This window comes from Leguminivora glycinivorella, chromosome 20 (genome assembly GCF_023078275.1).
Source record: "Leguminivora glycinivorella isolate SPB_JAAS2020 chromosome 20, LegGlyc_1.1, whole genome shotgun sequence".
Taxonomy (NCBI): Eukaryota; Metazoa; Arthropoda; class Insecta; order Lepidoptera; family Tortricidae; genus Leguminivora; species Leguminivora glycinivorella.
The window spans coordinates 12757074-12785022 of record NC_062990.1 but is presented as its reverse complement, the minus strand read 5'-3'; the positions used below and the strand labels follow the sequence as shown (position 1 = coordinate 12785022).

The 27949-nt window shown below is 37.3% G+C and overlaps 2 protein-coding genes and 3 non-coding genes across 9 annotated transcripts in view; 3 read left to right on the top strand and 2 right to left on the bottom strand.

Moving 5' to 3' along the window:
• Positions 1-155: 155 nt before the first annotated feature.
• LOC125237151 (actin-related protein 2) lies at positions 156-13816 on the top strand. Of its 2 annotated transcripts, XM_048144129.1 has the most exons (11): positions 156-316; positions 402-512; positions 1463-1483; positions 4638-4709; positions 5537-5680; positions 7080-7289; positions 8764-8913; positions 9521-9646; positions 9997-10149; positions 12915-13043; positions 13587-13816. In XM_048144129.1, exons 1-11 carry the CDS (start codon positions 269-271, stop codon positions 13626-13628), a joined length of 1206 nt encoding a protein of 401 aa, XP_048000086.1. In that variant the 5' UTR covers positions 156-268; the 3' UTR covers positions 13629-13816. The 2 variants fall into 2 exon arrangements, with proteins under 2 accessions (XP_048000086.1, XP_048000087.1); XM_048144130.1 differs by lacking the exon at positions 1463-1483.
• On the top strand, positions 6368-6560 carry LOC125237257. The gene has a single exon (XR_007178318.1). It is a non-coding gene; the product is annotated as a U2 spliceosomal RNA (small nuclear RNA).
• LOC125237254 lies at positions 11033-11225 on the top strand. The gene has a single exon (XR_007178315.1). It is a non-coding gene; the product is annotated as a U2 spliceosomal RNA (small nuclear RNA).
• Positions 13817-15351: 1535 nt separating the features above from the next.
• LOC125237034 (transmembrane channel-like protein 7) overlaps positions 15352-27949 on the bottom strand; it is a 29898-nt gene continuing 17300 nt past the window's right edge. For all 4 annotated transcript variants that reach the window (XM_048143958.1, XM_048143960.1, XM_048143961.1 and 1 more), the window contains 2 exons: positions 22213-22313; positions 15352-19968 (listed from right to left, as the gene is read on the bottom strand). In XM_048143958.1, coding sequence (XP_047999915.1) covers positions 17959-19968; positions 22213-22313 — 2111 coding nt within the window. In that variant the 3' untranslated portion in view covers positions 15352-17958. The remainder of the gene's footprint in view (positions 19969-22212; positions 22314-27949) is intronic.
• LOC125237258 lies at positions 20953-21145 on the bottom strand. Its single transcript, XR_007178319.1, has one exon. It is a non-coding gene; the product is annotated as a U2 spliceosomal RNA (small nuclear RNA).

The window sequence follows — 27949 nt, the reverse complement described above, 5'->3', positions numbered from 1 at the left end:
AGTTTGACACATGTTTTTTTGAACTGGCAATATATGACATTGCGAGGTGTGTCATTCTAACGTTACGCAAATATACCCTTTATAGCAAATGACATAAAGGTTTTTATCGTATAAAATTTACATGTCGTAGAGATTTGTCAGATACCATTAAAAAAAAGTGAAACTTGGGTGGTTCGGTGCGGGTGGCATTGGAATAGTTTCGTTTATATTTTCATATTTGGCTGTGTATTTATAAGAAATCCAGTGATTTTCGTCTAAAATCTAAATAATGGATGACCAAGGAAGGAAAGTTATCGTCTGCGACAACGGCACCGGTGTAAGTAACAGCGAAATACTGAGTTCCGGACTGCGACAGTAGTGATATCACTGAATCATCAGATCCTCATTTTCTGTTGTTGTAGTTCGTGAAATGCGGCTATGCAGGAAGCAATTTTCCGGCTTTTATTTTCCCTTCGATGGTGGGCAGGCCCATTATTCGTGCGGAGAACAAGATTGGCGATATTGATGTTAAGGTATGTTCAAAATTACGTTTGTTCTTATTATGAAGATCATACTATTTCGTTTAGACAATTACCAAACTACAATTTTGATTCTGTTGTTTTCATGTTGAAGAAACAAGTATTTGTATTGACGTTTACAGTTGTTTATTGGTTAATTACGTTCTTTATGTGTGTACAACATAGCTCATTGTAAGTATGCCCACAATAATGTGTTGTTATACTTGAAATGACAACATACAGTATATATTACATGAGCATAGCTGGTTGGGACTATTGATGATTCATATTCAGGAAGTTCTGTATTAAATAGTTAAGGAAAAGTATTATAATTTTATTGTTAATATTGAACCATATTTCCTGGTTTTTAGAGTTTTTCGGAATGTATGGGCGAAATGTCATTTGATATTTGCCGGTCGCTTTTCGGTGAAGGAAAACATCGTGAGGAAACCGGACTAATTCCAATAAGGTCTAGTCTGACCTTACCCTTCAGCTTCAGGTTGGAAGGTCAGATGGCAGTCGCTTTCGTAAAAAGTAGTGCCTACGCCAAATCTTGGGATTAGTTGTCAAAGTGGACCCCAGGCTCCCATGAGCCGTGGCAAATGCCAGAATAACGCAAGGAGGATGATGATGATTTCCTGGTTTTACTAAACATATATATACATATATATATATGTAGTTTATTTTAATTTGTTTATGTACAATCATTGGTCACTACCCTGGCCCTGGTCCCTATCCTCATAATATGAAATTCGAGTTTTAAAAGAAAGTTCCCGATTCTAAATGGGAAAAATTGGTCTGGGACTTAATGGTTTACAGTAACTAGGACTAGCAGCTAGTTATTTCTCAACACCAATCATATTATACTGTTGTCCTTAATATCTAGGCTGGGATAAATCCATATTCATATTTGTTATTATACAGTTTATTTAGTGTTTATGTTTAAATTACAAATAATTTTACAGTTACGGGACATTACTATAGGAGTGAGTTCGTAAAGTATTCAGCATGTGTATATGAGAATAACATTTGTGTTTCATTGCTAACAAAATGTTTTATGTGAATTGAATTTGTGTTCTGTTACGAATTGTTCAAAACATGAATTTTTGAGTATGAAGAATGTAATAGGAATAATTCACGTTTATCATCTTTTTGTGGCTCCAACATGTAAGTGTAAGATTCAATATTTAAAAATTACTTACAACACATTTATTACCATTTCAAAAAATCTCAATCTCAGTAACTGGACTTTAGCATATGACTTCAAATGTTTTTGTTTACAAAACATTAGGTAATCCCTTACGAGTCATACAGTTACATACTTATACATAAATTATGATCAGAGATCTTACAGTTGGGCGTCATTTGTATGACGTTTTCAGAATAATGAAGCTTATGTTGTTAGAATGACAACCAGATGTCCAATCTCTGATCTGATTTAATGATGATTATTATGAACATAATAAGTGTGTGAAAACAGATAAATGAAACAAGTATTAGACAAAAATACTAAATTTTTCTATTAACATTAAATAAATTAATTAATAAATAAAATATATTATAGGACATTCTTACACAGATTGACTGAGTCCCACAGTAAGCTCAAGAAAGCTTGTGTTGTGGGTACTCAGACAATGATATACATAATATCTGTGCTCATCACACAAATAAATGCCCTTACCGGGATTCGAACCCGGTACCGCGGCGTAGCAGGCAGGGTCACTACCGACTGCGCCAGACCGGTCGTATGAACCCAGTTATCCGATCTCTGATTTAATTATGATTATTATGAACATAATAGTATGTATGTATGTATGTATAAGCTTTATTGTACATAAAGGAAACAAAAGAGACACAGTTACAGAGTCAGTAATATACAATGTAGGCGGACTTATCCCTTAATGGGATCTCTTCCAGTCAACCTTTGAGGAAATGAGTAGAAGCGAATTAACGATGAGTGACGAATTCAAAAATGTAAAACCACTAAAAGAATAAAAATATAATAGAAAAAAAAGAATAAAAGAATAATAGTCTGTGAAAAACAGGTAAATGAAAGAATTATACAACTTAAATTATTAGACAAAAACACAAAATTTTCTAGTATATCATTATTATTCCAAAATTCATTCTAGTTTCCAAAAACTTTCATAGTACACCTATATAGCCTAGTAAGTAACTATGTGTGTGTAAACATTGACGTTTCACGCTCGCAGACGTTTGACCCCGAAGTCGTTCAGGTAAAGGTATCAGGCACCTAGCACAGATACACATGTATCTATAGATTATACATACATGTATAGATTAGATATAGTGCTTCCATGGCCTGCTTCTAGGGATTCCTTTTTAGAGCAACTTTTAAAACTTTTAGACACATTACTGCCATTTAAATACTGAAATAGTTATTTTAAATATTGTGCATTTTCTTAGGTTAGGCCCTATCAGCCTTAAAACATTTTGGCCTGGTTGGCAAGCAAGGTAGCGCAATATAGTTAATCGCGTCGCTGCGTCTTGTTCGTACCTTTTATAAGCGCGAAAGGGATGTTCTGACGCGATAGACTTTATCACACTACTGTGCTTGCCCACCCAATGTTTCATTTGTAAAATCATTTTTTTTTTTGCTTTGAATTTATACTGTTTCCAATCTAGGTTATCCTTTATGGAGATATAATTAGAATTTATGATGATAAAAGGTTCACATTGTGCTTCAAATAATTGTTTTTCCATGAAAATCTTTAATTTGACAAGAATTTAAACGGCAGTAATGTGTACACAATAGACATACACACAAGCATCTGAACTTGGCTTGTGGATTTGTTTATGTTTTCTATAAGCTGTAATATAGTTTGCATATCATATAATTAACAATTCTTTCACTTCACTTGCTGCTGTTTAGGGTTAGTAAATATTTCATGAAATAAGCATAAGAATTCATCTTTATTGATTGATTAAAATATTATTAAAATCCAATAATTGACTGTGACATTTTATTATGCATTTCTAGATTTTTACTTAGTTTTTGTTTACAACTAGATTTTTCCCGCTGCTTCGCTCGCGTTAGAAAGAGACAAAATATAGCCTATGTCACTCTCCATCCCTTCAACTATCTCCACTTAAAAAATCACGTCAATTCGTCTCTCCGTTTTGCCGTGAAAGACGGACAAACAAACAGACACACACACTTTCTCATTTATAATATTAGTATGGATTACAGTTAGATGCTGAATACGCAATAATGTGTAAGTAATTTGTGACATTGCGTATCAGCATCCAGCCATATATAGGTAACTAGCTCTTGCCCGCGGCTTCGCTCGAGTTACATTCAAAAATCACTGAATGCTCAATACAAACTTGGGACTGAAAGGGACTTTTCTAACCCCGACTTCCCTATTTTAGGGAAGTCGGAGTTAGAAAGAGACAAAAAGTAGCCTATGCCATCCCTTCAAGTAATTCGTTGCTCCGTTTTGCCGTGAAAGACGGACAAACAAACAGACACACACACTTTCCTATTTATAATATTAGTATGGATTATTTTGTATATTTTCCTTAGATTGCTGTACTAATTAGAGAGTGACGGGTTGTTTTGTTTACGTCACGGGCAACATACTATCATGGCTACCTTAAGTTTCCCAGCTCTCTGAACTCTTGCACAAGTGGTTAAAAAACCTTAAGTTAAATTTTGAAAAAATATGCATTTCTGTTTTATGGACTATTATACCATAGAAGACTCCGTATAGAGATAGACAGATAAAGTCTAAGAAAAAAACGTACCTCAGTACCATACAAAAAAAGGTACGGTGGCCAAGATGGCGTTACACCTTTGGGGTACGCTCAGCTAGATGGCGCTAATATTAATATTTGACATTTTAACACATATCAAGCTAAGAATATGGGCCAAATTGTCAAAATGGAGGTTCAAAAGTTTTAAGCCTGTGTCAAGAGTTGGCAGTCTATGCACTGTGATTACACATTTTACTTCGACAGTAACTCTCTATAATACTCTATCCTCTTTGTCTATACTGTAAACAGCAGCAACATTTTTCCTTATTTTTGTGTCGTTTTCCAGACTTGCATTAACTAAGCCTGTTGTTTGTTATGCTCCACTATTTGGCTGTACTCTAACTGATGTGATTCCCGTTCCAGGACTTGATGGTGGGAGATGAAGCGTCTCAACTCAGGTCTATGCTTGAAGTCAGTTACCCTATGGAGAATGGAGTAAGTACCAAATAACTTTTTTTTAATACTACGTCGGTGGCAAACAAGCGTATGGTCCGCCTGATGGAAAGCGGTCACCGTAACCTATGGACGCCTGCAACTCAAAGAGTGTCACATGCGCGTTGCCACCCCACTAGAAACTTGTACATTCCCTTTTGCTGTGTTAAATACACAGTAAAAAGGAGTGCACAAGTTCCAAGGAGGGTTCGGGTTGCCGACGACTCAAAGGACAATAGACGGAATAAGTCAGTTCCGTAAGTCCACCCGTCATCAGCACGCCGCACCCTCGTTGAGCTCTGGCTGCCTTAAAAATTGAGTCGCTTAGCTTCTATATCGTTCTGATTTTTTTTAAAGTCTATTTGTATTATTGAATTACGTAAACAAGCAATCAATTCAAACAGGCGAATGCTTATGTCATTGCAAAATATAATACAATCGAACTTGACGGCACTAAGATATTTGTCTGCTGTGTGTTTTTCAAATTAGAATTTTTAAAATTTCTCTTCCTTGTGATGTTTAGATAAAATTTGAAGAAAAAAAAATCATCCCTTTTAACACATTCAATGCCAAGCATCCCGTAATTAAAAATGAACCCTACTGGCGAGTTCTTGGCCCGATGTGTTATAAATAAGACACGTTAGACCCCCCCTATACATCGTATAGGGTAGCCCCCCCCCCCAATGCAATATTAAATACATAACGACTTATATAACGATTTTCTCCTGATACAGGTAATGGTACCATTATGAGGACTCGACAACTATGTAGTTAACAATTAAGATTTCTATTAAATAAATTATTATCATTGCGTAATTGTAATTTTTCAGGTTGTCCGAAACTGGGAGGACATGTGCCACGTGTGGGACTACACGTTTGGGCCGAGCAAGATGAACGTGGAACCGGCCGACACGAAGATACTGCTCACGGAACCACCGATGAACCCTACTAAAAACAGGGAAAAGATGATCGAGGTACTTTTCATGCGTTATCCTAGCATTTGCCACGGCTCATTTGGACCCTGGGGTCCGCTTTGACAACTAATCCCAAGATTTAGCTTAGGCACTTGTGTTACGAAATGACCTTCCAAGCCGAAGGGTAACTAGACCAATTTGGGAATTAGTCCGGTTTCCTCACAATGTTTTCCTTCGCCGAAAAGCGACTGGCAAATATCAAATGACATTTCACAGTTCCGAAAAACTCATTGGTACGAGCCGGGGTTCGAACCCGCGACCTCCGGATCGAAAGTCGCACGCTCTTAGCGCTAGGCCACCAGCGCTCGACCGAGGTATCGATCGAGGATCGAGGTATTTCTATTATCTTAAGATTAATTTAATTTACTGCGGCCTCTAACGTTCAATATAGCGCCCAAAGTGCTTTAAAATAACTGAACACATAAACTGGTACTTAATAAAGGCGTTGTTCAGATATTTTCGACCACCTTAGCCGCTTCATTATATCTGATTGTCGCTTATATATGCAATATGTGCACATGCTTACTAGAATGAGTACAATTGACTGAAGACACATTCAAGTATACTACGAGTTTAGTTACTAAATCTCCCGCTAGATGTCGCTGTGCTCCTCCAGTGGAAATCGTACATCGCGGTGTTAAGATTTTTCCTGATCCAATGACCCTCTCCGAGCAAGTTTGTTCAGTTATCGCTTCTCGGCCTTTTGGCTAAGATCAAAGTGTAGTATCTGTTCTTTTCAGCTTAATATCTGAAAGTTCCCTCACTGAGGGACCAGTATATTAAACTGATTTTTGTAAACCGACGGGATGTTCGGGGCTCGCTCCACTCCCGTCACGGGTCGGCCCGGCATTGCAGTGCCGCCGGGATTGGCCCACAAATAAACATGAAAATATGTTACTAATTTAAAGTAACTGCGGGTCCGAAACGAAGTTATAATATTATAATTGTTGTTCACCATGTCTGTGGATTTGCTCAGTCATCGATAGATACGTTACGAGTACAGTAGTTAGTACACACAACCCCGCTGAGTAGGCAATTAGTTTGAAAAACGATTGTGCAGGTAAGGACTTGTGGAGTTAAAGCTCGGCCATACATGCGCGTTTTGTGAGAGTAGCCAATGATAGCGCTGCGCCGGACGGACGCTGGCGTTGCGCCCACGGACGCCGGCGGGAACTAACGAGCGCGGAATGCGCGCGCATTCCGCTCCGCTATCAATATGCTTTATCTGTGGCGGAGGCTTTATGGTCTGCCTCAAGAACGCTGCAAACTGGCATGGTTGCAGAAATCAAACGATAAAACATCGTCCAAGAGCCTATCGGGCCATGCTCAGCGTTAGAGCCAATATTTGCGCCCTCTTGACAATAGTCATATATCTTACATAATTCTGCTTTACTTACAGGTGATGTTCGAAAAATACGGCTTCGACAGTGCCTACATCGCCATCCAAGCTGTCCTGACCCTATACGCCCAGGGTCTCATCTCCGGGGTGGTGGTCGACTCAGGAGACGGAGTCACGCATATATGCCCCGTATATGAGGAGTTCGCGCTACCCCATCTCACTAGGAGGTTGGATATAGCGGGCAGGGATATCACACGGTACCTTATTAAGGTAAGTTGACTTTTGGTGTAAAACTAGACTTATTCTAGAGTGGTGCACTCAGGAGAAGTCATATATCTATGCCCCGTGTAGGAGTTTGCGTTACCGCATTTGACTAGATGGCTAGATATAGCGGGCAGTGATAAAATAAATGTAAATATTATTATAGGACATTCTTACACAGATTGACTGAGGCCCACGGTAAGCTCAAGAAGGCTTGTGTTGTGGGTACTCAGACAACGATATAATATAGTGTGTAAATACTTATATACATAGAAAACATCCATGACTCAGGAACAAATATCTGTGCTCATCACACAAATAAATGCCCTTACCGGGATTCGAACCCGGGGCCCCGGCGTAGCAGGCGACAGGCACAGCAGACCGACTGCGCTAGACCGGTCGTCAAAAAGTGATATCACTTGGTACCTTATTAAGGTAAGTTGGAACACTGAGCAACACTGATTGTCGTGTCGCATATGTGGCGAAGAGGAAACTGTTAGACACCCCATGAGTGAATGACACGCCTTCGCCAGACAAAAAATGAAGAACTTTGCGGCAGTTTAGGGGGTACCAAAAACTAAGCCCTGCCGGCCTACCATGCTTCCAATTTTATCACTTATCCACGTGGATAAGACATCTGTCACTCTCACACTGACATACTTGCTAAAGCGTGACAGACGTCTTATCCACGTGGATAAGTGATAAAATTAGAAGCATGATACACCGGCTGATTTAGACGGCGTACGAACTCGCATGCGATTTTAGTTACATTGCGGGCTGTTGAGGTTACATACAATTTTGTACAGCTATCAAATACCGTAATGTAATAAAACTCGTATGTGAGTTCTCGTACCGTTTAAATGGGCCCTAAAGTTGGTTGGATTCGGATTGTCATAAAACTAATAATCCTATTCTGATATTGTTGTTCAGAGTAGGACCATGCCAAGTTTGCAAGCACTTATAGCCCTACCTGCGCAAGGTTAAACGTCCCAGCCACGACATTGGTCTAAGCGCGACAGCGGTGAGCGGCCGCCATACGTGCGAATGAAAAGTCCCATCGCTGTGTCTCGCTCCAATGTATGGCCGCCGCTCACCGCTGTCGCGCTTAGACCAATGTCGTGGCTGAGCCGTAAGGTTATAAAATTTCATAGAAGTGTCATATATTTTCATTAACATTTGTGTCGCTTAACTTCAAAACTGGGTAAATCCATTCTGCTATAAGGTTGATTATCTTTCAGATCATATTATATTTTTTATATATTTAACCTTAAAGCAGAATGGATTTCATTAACATTTGCGTCGGCATCGATGCTGTCAAAACCGACGCCAACTTAAGTTAGTCGGACACTATTTCACTGGGTCCCGTTTTAGGCCGTTTGATACGCAATTTACCCATTTTAATATTTTCCCTTTTAATGCTAGTTTGTGTGGAGCAGATTCTTAAATGATGACGTGTTTCAAATATTACATTTACTGATTTCAGTTGCTCCTCCTTCGTGGCTACGCGTTCAACCATTCAGCTGACTTCGAGACAGTCCGGATGATGAAGGAAAAGCTCTGTTACATCGGCTACAACATCGAGCAGGAACAGAGGCTGGCTTGGGAGACCACTGTACTAGTTGAACCTTATGTTGTAAGTATAATATTCAGAATTAAATGACACTGAATTCGCCTTAAACACATTACGTAAGTACTACTAGCGCCATCTAGGGGCGAATAGCTTGAATTATAACCACAAAATTAAAATTTTGAAAAAACCCCCGACCGCGACATAGTGGACCGATTTTCATGAAACATGGCTAAGAACACTCCCGACTAACTCAGCTTTCAGACAAAAAGTGAAATCGTCGCCAATGTGAAATATGGGACTACGCTACGGGAATAACGGGAATAAATAGAAAAGCGTGCTTCTAAAACAATATCTATTTAAGGAATGAAAAGACAATAGAAAATATAGACATATGTCAACAAAGTCTTGTTCATAGACACGTACATGCAGTATGCATACAACACAAAAACTAAACCTAAATCGGTTCATCCGTTTGGGAGCTACGATGCCACAGACAGACACACACACAGACAAACAGACAGACAGACGGACAGACAGACAGACAGACACGTCAAACTTATAACACCCCTTGTTTTTGCGTCGGGGGTTAAAAACAGAGTGAAAGAAGAACTCATAAAAGTTAATAAGTTTGTAAAATCAGTTGTCTTGGAAGTTTTGTTTTTCTGTCTAGTTACCAGACGGGCGCGTTATCAAAGTTGGCGGCGAGCGGTTCGAAGCACCAGAAGCGCTGTTCCAACCGCATTTGATCAACGTGGAAGGCCAGGGCATCGCCGAGCTCGTTTTCAACACTATTCAGGTTAGTACTGCTAGCGCCATCTAGTGTCAAGTAGCAAGAAATTATCTTTGAGTGGTATTCCACTCGTCCATTTATTAGTCCTAACTTATATTATTGCGTTGAATTCCATAATCTCATTAAGCATGAAAAATGTCAGGGAAACTGCCTTTTATTTTCAATTTTATTAGATGCATATCATTCCATAAATTTTTATTCTACTACAATAAACATTTTATGTTTATAAATGTTTAAAAGTGTTGATTTAAAAGTGCATATTCCTGAGTACCTGTATTTAGTTTATTTATCTCACTTTATTATTTCTAGGTTATAGGTTTCTAAAATAGAATTTTAAATATGATTGTTTTATACAGGCGGCAGACATCGACATGCGTAACGAGTTGTACAAGCACATCGTTTTGTCCGGGGGCTCTACTATGTACCCCGGCCTCCCCTCGAGACTCGAACGTGAGATCAAGCAGCTCTACCTAGAGCGGGTACTAAGAAACGACACGGATAAACTCGCGGTTAGTGACTTATATCTTATCTACTTGGTATAACCACTTGACAGTCCAGCCCGCGCGACCATATTCCGGTCAACCGTCCGGGTTTTTAAGCGACGCGCGCAGCGCGCTGCGCATTCACAACTTTTTACAAAAACGTCTGTATCTTCTAAACTACACAAGGTATAGTTCAAAAAAAAACTTCGGTATAAATGAACGTACAGTACTTGAAATAAAATTATAGTGATAGTAAAATATGTATGATTATATACTATAAATCAAGGTTAAACTTATGTAATCGAAAAAAAAATGAAGAAATTTTTTATTTGACTATTACTTAAATTACAGGAAATTTTGAGCGATGACCCCTTTTTTTATTACGTATTAGAGAAATATACTATTTTACCTTTATAATGATACCACAACCAACACATACAGTTCTCATGAAGATATCCAAAAAAAATTAAACAAATTCAAAATCAAACACAAACACGCGGAGTTTGACAAGGCACTGCCGAATTTATTTTTTCATTCACTAAGTAACGAGCGTACACTGCCATCTATACTTTTTGTAGCAAACTATGTAGTTAGGCTACGTTATTGTATCAAGAAAATAAGTAAATAATGCCGCAATATTTCGCTAGATGTCACTTTAATCAACTGTGTCTCCATCCCCTCTTTTGGATAGTAAGGTATCGTAGGACTGTCTACCGGAATTTTTTTTTGGATACTATGCTATCGTAGGACTGTCAAGTGGATAAGGTGCAAAATAGTTGGGGCGCACTTGGGTATGTGGTTTACCCAAATTCCCGCTAGATGTCGCTGTGCTCCTCCAGTGGAAATCGTACATCGCGGTGTTAAGATTTTTCCTGATTCAATGACCCTCTTCGAGTAAGTTTGTATAGTTATCGCTTCTCGGCCTTTTGGCTAAGATCAAAGTGTAGTATCTGTTCTTTTCAGCTTAATATCTGAAAGTTCCCTCACTGAGGGACCAGTATATTAAACTGATTTTTGTAAACCGACGGGATGTTCGGGGCTCGCTCCGCTCCCGTCACGGGTCGGCCCGGCATTGCAGTGCCGCCGGGATTGGCCCACATTATTCATTGAAAACACTCACTTAATTTCTCTATTAAGCCAGGTTTAGACGAGCAAGTTCTTGCTGCAATAAATTGAGCAATAACTTGCGTTTTTGTTTACACTACATGCAATTTTTGTAGCACAAGTTACATCTGCAAGCTGACAAGCAAGTTCTTGCTGGAAGATTTTGCAGGACTGTTTATATTAGCAATAACTTGTGGTAACTTTTGTTGCATCAAATCGTTGATCTGTTTAGACTACCTGCAATTTTTCTGTCGCAAGTCTTTTTTAGAAGTTATTAGCAAGATCTTCCTGGCAAGTTCTTGCATACGTGTTTAAATGGGATAAGTGTGTTGGCGATTATACCACAAGTATTTACAAATTAAAAATGCCCGCTCATAGTAAATTGCGTGCATCTGCGGCGATAATAATAGTAGTTGGGAAGAAAACACGGAAGAATCGGAAGGGGGTAAAAGATTGGATTTTAAGACGAGATGTTATAGGAATACAACGCAATTTATTAATCGAACTACGAGAAGAAGAACCTTCACGGTATAAAAAAATTGTAAAAACCGGATAAGAGCGTGTCGGGCCACGCTCAGTGTAGGGTTCCGTAGTTTTCCGTATTTTTCTCAAAAACTACTGAACCTATCAAGTTCAAAACAATTTTTGCTGCCTGCTTTTTGCTGCTAGATTAGCTGCAGCAAAGCTGTTTTTAGGGTTCCGTAGTCAACTACCCTACCCTTATAGTTTCGCCATGTCTGTCTGTCCGTCCGTCCGTCCGTCCGTAACCGTTAGCACTAGAAAGCTGAAATTTGGTACCAATATGTATATCAATCACGCCAACAAAGTGCGAAAATAAAAAATGGAAAAAATGTTTTATTAGCAAGGATCGTTAACTGGGAGCGAAATTCATTGAAATGACGTATGACAACCAGTTAGCAACCCTAGTACTTCAATGGATTTCGCTCGCAGTTAACGATCCTTGTTTATTAGGGTACCCCCTCTACATGTAAAGTGGGGGCTGATATTTTTTTCATTCCAACCCCAACATGTGATATATTGTTGGATAGGTATTTAAAAATTAATAAAGGTTTACTCAGAGCCCGACACGCTCTTGGCCGGTTTTTTTCCTAATTTTGTTTCGATAATCTACACTTTGTGTCCCATAATTATCCATGTTGCTCATAGTGCGATATCAATTTGATGACTTTGTCACGGATCTAAACTTTTCTATCCGACATGCCAGCAAGAAAACTTTATTCCGTCGACAAAATAAACACAGAAGTTATTGCAGGGATATCTAAAATGTGTTTACACGTTGTACTTGCGGCAAGTGTTGCAAGTTGTAAAACTTGCAAGAAGTCAACTTGCAGCGACTGTTTACACATGGACATTACATTGCAAAAGTATTGTTCTGCAAGTTTTATTGCTCGTCTAAACGTGCAAGTTGTACAACCTACGATAATTGCAGAAGTTACTTGCCGAGTCTATTTTTTGATGTTTACACGCAGAGCTTGCAGCAAGCTAGCGAAAGTTGAAAAAATACAGAAGTTAGCTGTTTACACGACGCAAGTCACTCGTGGAAGTCAACTTCTGCAAATTTAATTGCTCGTCTAAACCTGGCTTTACTTTCATGATGAGTCCATTGAAGAATTCTTCCTAGATTGGTTCAGACACGTGATTATCAAGTTTGTTGGCTGTGATTGCAGAAATTCAAGATCCGCATCGAGGACCCGCCGCGGCGCAAGGACATGGTGTTCATCGGCGGCGCCGTGCTCGCCGAGGTGTGCAAGAACCGGGACAACTTCTGGCTCTCGCGCGCCGAGTACCAAGAGCAGGTACGCTTTGGACCAACTTTTATATTACAGAGTAATGTTACCAGAGGTAAATGCGTCTTTATAAGTTCTACAAAACCTTTTGACGACCGGTCTGGGTCAGCAGGTAGGTCCTGGGTTCGAATCCCGGTATGGGTATTATTTGTGTGATGAGTATAGATATTTATTCCTAAGCCACGGATGTTTCCTATGTATGTATTTGTATATCCATACTTATACTTCTTACTTATCCATACTAATATTATAAATGGGAAAGTGTTTGTTTGTCCATCTTTCACGGCTAAACGGAGCGACGAATTGACGTATTTTTTTAAGTGGATGTAGTTGAAGGAACGGAGAGTGACATAGGCTACTTTTTGTCTCTTTCTAACCCCTCACTTCCTAAAATGGGGGTGGGTTAGTATGGAGTTATATTTCATTATTAATTCTAACTAACTTATAAAGCTTCTATAATTAATTAGACGTGTAACTTTAAGTAACTTTTGATGTTGACTGCTTTAATAGTTGTTGTGAAAGACGTAACACATTTTATTTTTTTGTTTTCAGGGTCTCGCGTGCTTAAGAAAACTGGGACCCCGCGCAAGTTAATTTATTGACATTTAATTATTATTGTAAAAATGTATGATTCCCTTTACTATTATTATGATTTCAACTTCTGGTAAGATAATTTAACCGTACATTCTAGATATGAGATTAATTCAAATAAAATACTATTTAAAAACCTATCCATGGTAATTTAACTATTAAAAGCAAATTAAGCTCAAATTATTTGAAAATTCACAAAAATGTACTTAGCAGATAAATAAAATGACAAGACATGTATTTCATAAAGACTGTTAATTCTTCTGCATTTATTGTTTAAAATGATGAATTTATGTATTATGTGACATTTTTCACAAATCAATAAGCAATCGTGTATAGTCTAAATAAAAATAAGTAATAATACATCTACTTTATTTATTTACCCTATCAAAATAAAAATTCTAGAAAATGGTAAAGTCGAATTTAAGCGGAACAAACTTTAACTCATATTATTATATAGAAAAAAAACTGAATCGTAGCGAGTTATAATACAATTTTATAACGTATTAGGGCAATAATATGCTTAACCCTTAAATGCATGACCTTGACAAATATTTATTCAAATTGGAATTTTGACATGCTGTCAATAGTCAAAATGCATGATGCATATATACATCACTATGCATTTAAGGGTTAAGACCTTTTGACACCAACAAAATAATTGGTACGCAAGGACCTAATACGGGATAGACAAAACCCATACAAAAAAGCGTACCCCTGAAATGTATGGGCTTTATAGGCTTAAACTACATGGCGCTGTTTCGCAGCCTGGAAGTAACCAAAATCATATTTTTCAGTACAGATGGTATTTTTTTTACGCACTAGTGCGAGAAGTGGTTCATTATATGCTAGGTCGAAATTTCGGAGGCTCATCTGTACTGAAAAACGTCGTACGATACACGTGCGAAAAGGAAATTCGTAACTCGTGTCGATTTAAAACACTCCCTTCGGTCGTGTTTTAATTTATCGCCGCTCGTTCCGAGCTTCCTTTTTTACGCACTTGTATCGTAATGTACTATTCTCGAAATATATGCGCGTGTTTTTATTTTTTATAAGAACAAATGACATGCTTCTTTATTTTAATATCATAATATTATCAAGTCAATACGTTGAAAAATAGGTGTCGCAAAAAATGGGAGGTACGATTCTTAGTATGGACACGTATGGAGACTGGAGCCTGTAAATCCTATATAATCCTGGTTGGTAAGTAATGAAAAAAGGGTTCGGTACTAAACATTTTTATTATGTATAAGAACAAATACAGTGTTACTGTTATATGTACATATAAATACACATAATAAGTTACGTTTAAAAATGCTAACTGAAGTCTATTTCATGGAATCGTGTATAAAAGTTACAGTAAATCATACAAATCTATTGTTACAATCGGCAGTGGGTCAATAAAATGGTTCAAAACGTTATTTCATGTCTACTCACTACATCTAGCGGACGTTTTGGGAAGCTAATAGTTTCAACACGTTTGGCGCCACCTACATAACATTACAACATATTTTATTTTTTAAACGGCAGATTTTTATTTTTTTGTTTGGGATTTTTTACTTTTTCTATTCAAAATCATGAGCTCTTTCGATTCCTCAGGAGAAAAAATAATACTACACAGAGGGGCCGATTTTTGAATCTCTGCCATTCGATTTCGTGAAATTTGTTCAATGATATCTCCACTACTAACGATTTAAATTCTACTAACAGAATCGAAAATGAGTGGTCATTACCACTAGTTTTAAAATTACTAGCCGCACTTTCAAAAATCGTCGTTTACGTCGTTTTCCACAGACTTTCGAACGGCGAATTCGTGCGTTCGAAATTCAAAAATCGGTCCCTGATTTACATTTTCTCAGAGAACAAAGGAAGGATTTAAAAGGCAAAAAATCAAAGATGGCGACTTTCATATATGGGATATCGGTCCTACATCCGATATCGGATCTGATAATGTGATAAAGCTAACTCTAGACTAGTATGAAAAAGCTCAAGATTCTGAGTAAACAAAGTAACAAAATTTCCAAAAATATAAAAATAAATTCGACGAAATAAAAATACATCTACGTTCTTACGCAAGCAGAAATATCTGAACATGCGTTAATGCTTATAAAATTAAGAGTCGTGTTCATAATTATATTTTGTTCGTGAAACTGAACGTATAAGAGCATGCGGTGGCATAAAACGTTTTGATACTTTACATTTTACGGTACGTATTGCGTCTTATTAAATATGTATTATATTTATGCTACGGTATCTGGCACGTTATGGCAAATATTTAGTGTTACACCTGGTTATATCTACATACAAAAAATCTAGTATTTGAGCAATAAACTTATGCATTTGAGAAAGTGTGTTGTGCTCTGGTTTATAGCTACAGAGAGTAATCATAAATTTTTTTTTAACTAAGTATATTGTCATAGAAGTTAATTTTTAGAAGTTAAAAAAAATCATGTTTTAATTCGTTTCCTAAATTAAAATTATGTAACCTTTTCTTACACAGGAAGACTTCATAAATATAATAAAATACTGGATTGTAGTAAAAAAATTAAAACTCTTAGTAACATCCTAATATCTTATTTTTGAAAAAACTCTTGAACAAGAATTCACTCTTCATTGTTTTGCAAAAACCATGTTCGAAATTCTTTTAAATAAATAAATAAATAATGTGTTTAATTCATGTGCCATGTTCATTACTTGTCACTTTAATATTAAAATGCTAGACTCTACACTGAGTATTTTATTTGTTACAACTCAGAAATATTTCACTAACAAAACATTTAAATGTATAAAAATCTAACAAAATTTGGCACTAAGTAAAAGCATTATAAAAATTACTAACTTGTGCGTATAATTTAATAAAATTCAAGCCTCGGAAACAAATAGGATAAATATCAGTTATACATATTTTCACATTGATATTAAAATAAACACAAGTAGAACTATTGTATATTTAATATTAGTAGTAAAACAAAAACATTGAAGAATAAATGTGTCTTAAGTATTAAAAAATCTCATAATATACATCTATGTCGGTATGATAACTAGTAAATTTAACGTAATTCATAATTTCAACAGTTCAAGTTATACAATATACATAAGAGATCATTCAGTTTGGATCTATAGGAATATAAAATATTGCAGTGTCTGGGTTCAAGTTTTAAGATGTAGTGAAACTTATTTATTTATTTATATATCAAATGAGTACTAGTGAAACGCCATCTAGTGAAACTTTTAAAACTTAATTAAAAGGATTCCTTCATAGATTTTTCGTCTCAGCAGAGTTAGCACATGATTGCCGCGAGAGCATGTCGCCGCGAGATAGTCACACACGTCTTCTTCTAATTGTATTAATGACACAAGGACGGGTAGTCTATCATGTGCTAATCCTGCTGGTTCTGTCAAAGTATCACCATTACCATTTTGACACAGTTAAAAAAAACCAATATTTGTGACGGTTTAATGTAGTAAAAGGTATCTTATTGTGGGTTATCGAAATAGTCGATTACTAGTTGATTTTTTATGGCATAACCGCGTAATAAAGTATAGGTACCCTTTTGCGTCATTTGACTCATTTGGCATTTGCCCCAGACACTGCATGGAGTTAATCTTACTTGACTAGCAGCCTTTTATTTATAATTACAGTTATCATACAAAATTTACATATTTACTATAAATACAATAAAACATTAAGAAACATTCGCTAAGGGAAAATGGAAGAGAATGTGAGCCAAAGTTTAAAAAATTGAGACAATTTATATAAAAAAACACGTATTGTAAATAATTTGGGGCTTTTAAATCGATGTTAGACATAATTTCGTTAAAAACAAGTCTTCAAAACCATATACACAAATATTTCATTATATTCAAATGTATACATTACTTTGATATTATTTACCTTACAAAAAGAAAGAGACAATCATATAATACCTATGCGTTACACATCTTTTTGTATCTCTTTATATTAATGCAAAAAAACAATTTAATAATACTTTTAAAGATTTAAAATTAAATATAGTCTCAACGTAATTAATAGTGTACTTATGAAACGATTGAAAATCTATTTTACTATTCATTTACTATTTGTAGATATTTTCGCATCCCAGTCCCAGAATATTTCAATTTTAAAGTTGTACCCTTAAATAAAATACAAATATACTTTATAACACAATTCAATACAGAATATATACACTTATTCAGCAACCTAAAAAAACTTGAATTTTTATTTTATTCCCGGCAATGATTATGTAAATCTAAATGGATATAAATATGAAAATTGTAACCCAAAAGTTGGAGGTACAACTTTAAATAGAAATGCCCTACACGATTAAAAACCAGACTACCTCGAACTTTGTCTAATAGACGAGTCATCGTCCGCAAAACTAGCTCTATTCCGCCTCTCACACCGTTTCTGATGCTGCCTTATAAACGCACTCAGCCTGTTCAGTAGAAACTGCTTATCATGCCCTTCTAACACTAGCTGGTTCTTTAAAACTACCACCATATGCCTGTTCGCCGCTGCTACCGCCCAATAGTAATATAAAGCGAATAGCATTACAGCGAACGCAGGAATCGCAAAAGTTGATGTTCCAATAAAGAAGACAAATTCTCCTATAGCAGGCGGGAGTTTGTCAAAAGTGCTCACAGCAAATGACCAAACTGTGGCCCAACCTCTATAAGGCCCACAGTTGACTGAAGGATATATCTCGGCGATAGAGTAAGCTACCGGAACGATAGACACAACGAAACCTAGAAGTAATACGGACATGAAGAGACTTTTAGATTTAGATGCTTTATAAACAACTGGCGACGGCGTGCAATTCACTAAACAAGTGAATTTTTTCACGTAAAATATTATAAAATAAAAAACAGTCCCCATTATAGGTAGGAATGGACAGAAGAATGCACCCATCCATATTATAGTTTGAGTGTAAACTATGTCTAAGACATGTTTGGGTAGGTAAAAGTCTTGTTCGCCAATGATTTTGAAGCATCTACTCACTGTATGCCGCGCTATGAACGCTCTGGGTAGATTTATAAAGAAAGTTGTAAAGAATTGTAATGCGAAGTCTGTGATTATCAATTTGTATAATTGTTGTCCGACGTAAGTCTCCCAGCAGTCTAAAGCGAAGTTATCGTTGTTATAAGCACATGCGACTCCATTTGGTCCTGTGATTCTGTGATATATTTGGCTTAAAAGAACGCCTAAGGAAGACAGCCTGAGCAACACAGTTCTGAGTAAAGTCACTATAATGACACTTGCCGGAGTATAATCTTCAAATTTGATTAAATAACTGAATAGTTCTGGTACAATAATGTTTAGAGCGACGATGCAAATGTATGGAAGGAACTCTAGTAAAGTCGTCTGCAGTTGACTGAAGGAAATCGCTCCTTCTCTGAATAACTTTAATGTCGAAAAATGTTGCGCTTGCGTTGCGTTCGCAGCGTCGAAATTTGATGGCAAATTCGGGTCGTTACTTAGACTCTCTCCGAGTTTATCTATAGTATAGTTAAATGTTAGATAAATAAGTATGCCCGAGGCTATTAATATGGCAAACACGATCAAGTTGATGAAAATACGTTTTAAATGCAACAGTATTTGAGTTTCCCTGCTCCTAAGTTGTTTTTCCTCTTTGAATCTCTCCTGTTCTAAACAACCTTTTACCTCGTTGTATATCGCCTTGTGTTTTATTTTAGCTGACTTGTCATTATGTATACAAAAGTCCCATCCACCAAAAACCAAGTTACAATACATATAGAATTGTCCTTCGCTTTCAACTAGCCTCTCTTTGAAACCTTTTGCTCCGGTTTTCACTATAGCTATCAAAGACAGTAATGCCCAAGATATAGGTACTAATATATACGCCAATTTCATATTATAATACATTTGTGAATTAAGCAGACCCTCTAAGAAATACGTATATATTTGGTTGCTATACACACCATAGAACAAAAATGTTCTCTCCATCCACCCAGTTCCTTGTATTATGTCAAGGAAAATATTACTATCAGTTAAATTCCTTTGCAAATACGCTTCAGAACAACATTCAGTAGAATTAGGGAAGTTCTCATTACATTCTTGAGGGTCTTCGACTAGTAAAGTCTTTGGTAATATTAGGAAGGTGATTACTACTAATGATATTACTAGGTTTAGGAATAACAGCCAGCGCAGGAAGAGGAAGTAGGATACTACACCGGTGCCGAAGCTGCCTTCTATTTCCCTCATGGGAGACTGCCATAGCTCCAGTTTTCCCATTATTTCTGTGAATCGTATGCGGAAGCGGTGCCAGACTTTTCGTTGACGCCATTGGAGCTGCTCGAAGCCCACGAGGCGAAGTTTTGTGGCATTCTGGAAGCATACAAAATTGTGAAAAATAAGTGATAATAGATAATTAGTGTTTTTATGCACTACTTCGCAGAATTGTTCATTACTTGTGAGGTCGCAACATCAACAAGATAAAGGGCTCATATTATGTACTGTAAAGTGTGTGAATACTCGTTATGCGCTCTTGCTAACAAGAATCGAATTTTCAAGTATATTTGTGGGCCAATCAGCGTAGCCAGATCTACGGAAAAGTCTGTAGATCTACGGATTTCGGGGCTTCAACACAGACCTACGGATTTTTTTGAAATTTCTACGGAATTCCAATAAACACAATTTTTTACTAAATTATACATGTAAGCAATAAAGATATTGTGAGTTATTGCTAATAACGAAACGTGATTCCCGTCTGTCACGCTTCGGATGTGCTTGACATAGGCCGGCTACAGACGAGTCTCAATTTTCATAATCTTAAAAAAAAATTCAATGCATACAATTATGTCAATTTGCATACAATTTTTTTTAAGATTATGAATTTTTAAGACTGTCTGTTGCCGGCCTTAATTCGGACTATAGCGACTATTTATACTTTTGCGTTTCGTTACACGCCGCTCACGCTGTACAAGATCTAACTTTCTAAGGCTACACTAATGTAGTAAAAGGGAACGGAATTGAAGCGTACCAATAGTGTAGGTACGCACTGTAATAATATTATTATGGCGAAAAAGTAGAAGTGCTACATACACTTCTACTTTTCATTACTCATTATTTATGCTTCAATATAGTCTGTCAAACAGAGGTGTGTCACAGTAAAAAGGCGCGAAATTGTAATTCTTCGTGTCTTTTAATTATCCTATTTTTTTTTTAATTTTCCGCTTTTTCTAGAGACGGAATCGGCCATAAAAACTTAAAAGAAAAGTCTGTAGAACTACGGATTTTTTAAATTGCAATCTACGGAATTCTACGGATATTTTGGCCGCAGCCTACAGATTTACAGAATTATAATCTGGCAACACTGGGGCCAATCCCGGCGGCACTGCAATGCCGGGCCGACCCGTGACGGGAGTGGAGCGAGCCCCGAACATCCCGTCGGTTTACAAAAATCAGTTTAATATACTGGTCCCTCAGTGAGGGAACTTTCAGATATTAAGCTGAAAAGAACAGATACTACACTTTGATCTTAGCCAAAAGGCCGAGAAGCGATAACTGCACAAACTTGCTCGGGGAGGGACATTAAATCAGGAAAAATCTTAACACCGCGATGTACGATTTCCACTGGAGGTGCATAGCGACATCTAGAGAGAGATTCAGTAACTAATAACAAGTACCATACATTGCATAGATGGCGCTAGTAGTACTCAATTATGCGAGCAAGATGTGTTTGATATTTGCGCGTATTGATAATTTTACAAACTATGAGTCATGGTTACATTACACACATCCTGTGGTTTCGGTAATTTTATAACGGTACGTAACGGTGAAAAGAGAAACGAGATCTCGTTCGGTCTTGCTTGGCTAGTTTTCCTGGTTTAAAGAATGACTCAAATTAGATTGAGAGAGAAATTCAGAAATGAAATACATAATATCAAGAAGTACATAATATGTAGTTTTCTATGACAAAATAACGTATCTCATAGTACTGATGTATTTTTTCAGTACATATGGTGATATGGTATATTATTTAGGTACATTTCTTATCAGGGCCATATAAGTATGTATACTGAAAAATGTCGTACGATACACGTGCGGAAAGGAAAATAAAGGAAAGGGAACATCTCGATTTAAAACTCCCTTCGGTCGCGTCTTAATTTATCGCCACTCGTTCCGAACTTCTTCTCCGCACTTGTATCGTAATACACTATTATGACATGGTAAACATATAAAAGTTGGTAATACCTGTGTTGTGAGCCATGGAGCGCGCCATGCTCTGTATCAAGATTCAATATCGGGTGAGAAATGCCGAGATCCGTCGTCGCACCAAGGTGCGTGGGTTTCGTCATTACCAAACTAAAATGGAGTTGGGTGGGACATGGTGCTAGACAATGATGGCAGATGGACTGCAATGTTAACAGAATGGTAGCCGCTCACAGATGTAAGAAGCGCTTGGCATCCGTTAGCTCATTGGGTGGACGACATCCGGAAAATTGCGGGTCACAAATGGATGACTAGCTCAGGACCGGGGCAAGTGGCGTACTGTGTCGAGAGGCCTATGCTCAGCAGTGGGCGATATAGGGCTGATATGATGATGATGATGATGATGATGATGAATACCTGTAATCTGGCCTTGAGGTCCCTTTTCTGGCTCATGGGCACTGGCATAGCCTTGATCTGCATGATTTCCTCCCATGTTCGCTCCTCGTTTGACAGGTTCTCTGTAAATCGACATAGGATTAGTTGGCCTTCATTTATTAACCCCCGACGCAAAAACGACGGGGTGTTATAAGTTTGACGTGTCTGTCTGTCTGTGTGTGTGTCTGTCTGTGGCATCGTAGCTCCCGAACGGATGAACCGATTTAGATTTAGGTTTTGTCTGAAAGCTGAGTTAGTCGGGAGTGTTCTTAACCATGCTCGTACCAATGACTTTTTCGGAACTATGTGCGAAATGTCATTTGATATTTGCCAGTCGCTTTTCGGTGAAGGAAAACATCGTGAGGAAACTGGACTAATTCCAATAAGGCCTAGCTACCCTTCGGGTTTTAAGGTTAGATGGCGGTCGCTTTCGTAAAACTAGTGCCTACGCCAAATTTTAGGATTAGTTGTCAAAGCAAACCCCAGGCTCCCATGAGCCGGGGCAAATGCCGGGATAACGCAAGATGGATGATGATGATGTTCTTTTTCATCATATCTGCTTATCATTTTCAATCTTCATGTGTTAAGAGACCTTTTTATCTGAATTTGTGCTGGCAATTTGGATAGGAAGAACCCTGTACTTGAAGCACAAAGGCTAATTTAGCCGGCTGGACGGATAAATAAATATTATATCGGACATCCTCACACAGATTGACTGAGCCCCACGGTAAGCTCAAGAAGGCCTGTAATGTGGGTACTCAGACAACGATATGCATAATATACAAATACTTACATATATACATAGAAAACATCCATGACTCAGGAACAAATGTCTGTGCTCATCACACAAACAATTGCCCTTACCGGGATTTGAACCCAGGACCGCGGCGTAGCAGGCAGGGCTACTACCGACTAGGCCAAACCGGTCGTAAACTATACTACAAACTACACTAAAATAACCACAAAATTAAAATTTTGAAAAAACCCCCGACTGCGACATAGTAGAACGATTTTCATGAAACATGGCTAAGAACACTCCCGACTAACTCAGCTTTCGGACAAAAAAGACTAGATCTAAATCGGTTCATCCGTTCGGGAGCTACGATGCCACAGACAGACACACACACAGACAGACAAACAGACAGACAGACAGACAGACAGACAGACGGACAGACAGACAGACAGACACGTCAAACTTATAACACCCCTTCGTTTTTGCGTCGGGGGTTAATAAACTGATACTGATAAAAGGACATCGACTTCGGTCCGGTCAGAAACTCCTTCATTAAGAGGTGCTCGGCCTTATTAAACGGCTCTGAGTTATATGACCTGACCTGATTAGTCATTGCGTGCTGTCTGCCAGGATCAAGGTTCTTAAGTAACATTCCCGGAAGTAAAAAGAGGGATAGAAAAACCGGCCAAGAGCGTGTCGGGCCACGCTCAGTGTAGGGTTCCATAGTTTAACGTATTTTTCTCAAAACTACTGAACTTATCAAGTTCAAAACAATTTTCCTAGAAAGTCTTTATAAAGTTCTACTTTTGTGGTACTCATATCTTATACTTTTAAACGAGCAATTCTTATATATTTATTTATTTTTTTATATATACCGACGATCTCGGAAACCGCTCCAACGATTTCGCTGAAATTTGTTATGTGGGGGTTTTCGGGGGTGAAAAATCGATCTAACGTAGCCTTAGATCCCGGAAAACGCGAATTTTCGAGTTTTCATGAGTTTTTCTTTCGCGTTAGTAAACGTAAAATATGGTCGTTAATTTCGCCGCGCGCGCATCGATTCCTCTTAGCTCAGTCGTACGAGGTCGGTCTAATGTACACAGATAGATCGTAGGTGTCAGGGTTTCGAATCCCGGCCAGAAATTAAGTTTTTGTTTTTTGTCTTTTTTTTGTTTTTGTATTTATAATTTTTTTTTATCTAAAGACGTGATATATTAAAATAGAACCGAGCGAAGCTCGGTCGCCCAGATATTGTTTCAAAAGTTAGAGGGGGGAAGACACACTTTTTTTTCCTTTAGGAGCGATTATTTCCGAAAATATTAATATTATCAAAAAACGATTTTAGTAAACCCTTATTCATTTTTAAATACCTATCCAACAATATATCACACGTTGGGGTTGGAATGAAAAAAAAAATCAGTCCCCACTTTACATGTAGGGGGGGTACCCTAACAAAACATTTTTTTCCACTTTTTATTTTACCACTTTGTCGGCGTGATTGATATACATATTAGTACCAAATTTCAGCTTTCTAGTGCTAACGGTCACTGAGATTATCCGCGGACGGACGGACGGACAGACATGGTGAAACTATAAGGGTTCCCAGTTGACTACGGAACCCTAAAAATGCCCAACTTGTTATTTTTCTATGCGATAGGAAAACGAGCATACAGGTCGCCTGATGGTAAGCGATCACTGCCAACACACCCAAAACACCAGAAGGGTAGGAAGTGTGACGCCGGTACCATTTTTAGGCTGGCAACATCGGATTTAACTATTCTAGGGTGCATTTTTAACGTTACTGCTCGAACACTTTTGAATTAAAATTTGACACAGGAAACTATAACGCAAAAAATGCGTTTAATCACTGCTTCCAGTAGTTCTACAGGTGGTAAATCATCATTATTAGTATTTCACCTACTTTTATCAACTTCAAAGCAGTTAATTTGACTTTATTCAAGGTCAAATTACTTTACCCACTAGTGGATAAAATGCGTTTTTACCCGCTGGTATTAAAGGACAAAACACGCGTTTCCGAGCTAGTGAGGGGAAAAGTTTTGTGTTACACTCGGGTGCAAATGTATTTTACTTCTCGTGTGTTAAAAAACTCGCAAGTTCAGGATTCTATTCTCGAACCACTCGCTTCGCTCGTGGTTCAACTATAGAATCCTTTCACTTGCTCGTTTTTCAACTCCACACTCGGCGTTAAAATACAACTTTGCCCCCTTGTATAACAAATAACTATAATTGAATTCAAGCCGCTCGGCACCCTACCAAATGATCACTTATCTGTAAACTATCTACTCAGGCTAACACTGATTGATGGGAAAAGTACGGCCAGCAGGCTGTATCCGCAATTCCGCACGGGGAAAGGATTTTATCCGGCCCTCCGCCGCTCCTAAAAGTCACTGCCATCACTGTAGTAAAAATGCATTTTTGGTGTAGGTAAATCTCCTCTAAAATTTCTTCCAATTTTGGCCCCCAAAGTTTGCCCACGTCTGCTCTATATAGATCAAGAGCCCAGGCCCGCCAGACCTTCCTCAAATTCTCAAGGATGAAAGTTTGGGACAATGTAGAGTTCACATCGGCGTTTAATGTGTGCATGTTTTCTAGTTCGGCCCATCGGCCAATTTTTTGCTATCAAGTGATGAAGGTGAAAAAAAAAAAGTGCTTACTTTCCTTAAATTCTCAAGGCTGATTTTTATATATGTGTTAGAGCACGTTGTTAGAAATTGGTTATCATCAATGCCAGACCGTTTCCGCCGGCCATAACTTTTACCAGACGCGACAAAGTTGGCAAAAAACGACTCTAACTTACCTCATTTTCTCAAGCCTGATTTTGATATATGATACGCAGGGACCTATAACTAGACCGTTTGTAAGCAGCCAGACCAATCGGATGGACCCAACCATCCGCCAGACCGACTTAAAGTTTCGATATGAGCATTAGTAGAATTGAAATATTCCGGGTCTATAAAAGCTAAAAACTTGAATTTTCTACATTAAGCTACATGTATATTGTATACTTGACGTAATAAGCGACTTTCAAAAATTTTACTTCTAAGGAAATAAAAAAATGAAAGTTTATATGTGGTGCAAGATTAATTTTAAGCTATGAATTTTATTTACACTGCGTAAGTACATGTGTATTTTATTATAAATATAACTTTTACCAGACGCGACAAAGTTGGCAAAAAACGACTCTAACTTACCTCATTTTCTCAAGCCTGATTTTGATATATGATACGCAGGGACCTGTAACTAGACCATTTGTAAGCAGCCAGACCAATCGGATGGACCCAACCATCCGCCAGACCGACTTAAAGTTTCGATATGAGCATTAGTAGAATTGAAATATTCCGGGTCTATAAAAGCTAAAAACTTGAATTTTCTACATTAAGCTACATGTATATTGTATACTTGACGTAATAAGCGACTTTCAAAAACTTTACTTCTAAGGAAATAAAAAAATGAAAGTTTATATGTGGTGCAAGATTAATTTTAAGCTATGAATTTTATTTACACTGCGTAAGTACATGTGTATTTTATTATAAATATAACTTTTACCAGACGCGACAAAGTTGGCAAAAAACGACTCTAACTTACCTCATTTTCTCAAGCCTGATTTTGATATATGATACGCAGGGACCTGTAACTAGACCATTTGTAAGCAGCCAGACCAATCGGATGGACCCAACCATCCGCCAGACCGACTTAAAGTTTCGATATGAGCATTAGTAGAATTCCGGGTCTATAAAAGCTAAAAACTTGAATAACGAATTGAATTTTATATTATAAATAACGTAAACAAGGAAAAAACAAATTGGTACAGTGCATTATAAATTAAATATTCAATTCAAAGAAGTACACAATCAATGTTACAACGGTATATAACTAAACGAATTTCCTTTCTCCTACAAAACATGGTAACATACCTAAGTGACGAACTTTAGAATTACAAGTTTAGGAAGTTTAAACATTTGTACTCAATACGAACATCATCAACCCCGTTATAACCCATGTCGGAGATGCTGAATTTTCAGACACGAATACATTTTTGGCATTCTTCAAATACATGTATGCCGTTATAAAAAGTTTAGAATACTTTACGTGTGTACACAACATATACACTTATACTTTCCACCTCATTTTAACTGAACTTATGTAAATGCTTAAATAACTTTTGTAGTATGCGAGGGATTTGACATTATATGCAACATACACATAGTGCCTTTATACATAGTGTGAGGTCCCTCGCCCACAAATTAAAAAGGATCGATCTTAAAACTAATTTTAAACCACCTTGTTCGACGACCGAAAAAAAAGTTTAATTTACTTTTCTTCTTTAAATTTATAATAAAATACACATGTACTTACGCAGTGTAAATAAAATTCATAGCTTAAAATTAATCTTGCACCACATATAAACTTTCATTTTTTTATTTCCTTAGAAGTAAAATTTTTGAAAGTCGCTTATTACGTCAAGTATACAATATACACGTAGCTTAATGTAGAAAATTCAAGTTTTTAGCTTTTATAGACCCGGAATATTTCAATTCTACTAATGCTCATATCGAAACTTTAAGTCGGTCTGGCGGATGGTTGGGTCCAACCGATTGGTCTGGCTGCTTACAAATGGTCTAGTTACAGGTCCCTGCGTATCATATATCAAAATCACAGGCTTGAGAAAATGAGGTAAGTTAGAGTCGTTTTTTGCCAACTTTGTCGCGTCTGGTAAAAGTTATATTTATAATAAAATACACATGTACCTACTTACGCAGTGTAAATAAAATTCATAGCTTAAAATTAATCTTGCACCACATATAAACTTTCATTTTTTTATTTACTTAGAAGTAAAAATTTTGAAAGTCGCTTATTACGTCAAGTATACAATATACACGTAGCTTAATGTAGAAAAATCAAGTTTTTAGCTTTTATAGACCCAGAATATTTCAATTCTACTAATGCTCATATCGAAACTTTAAG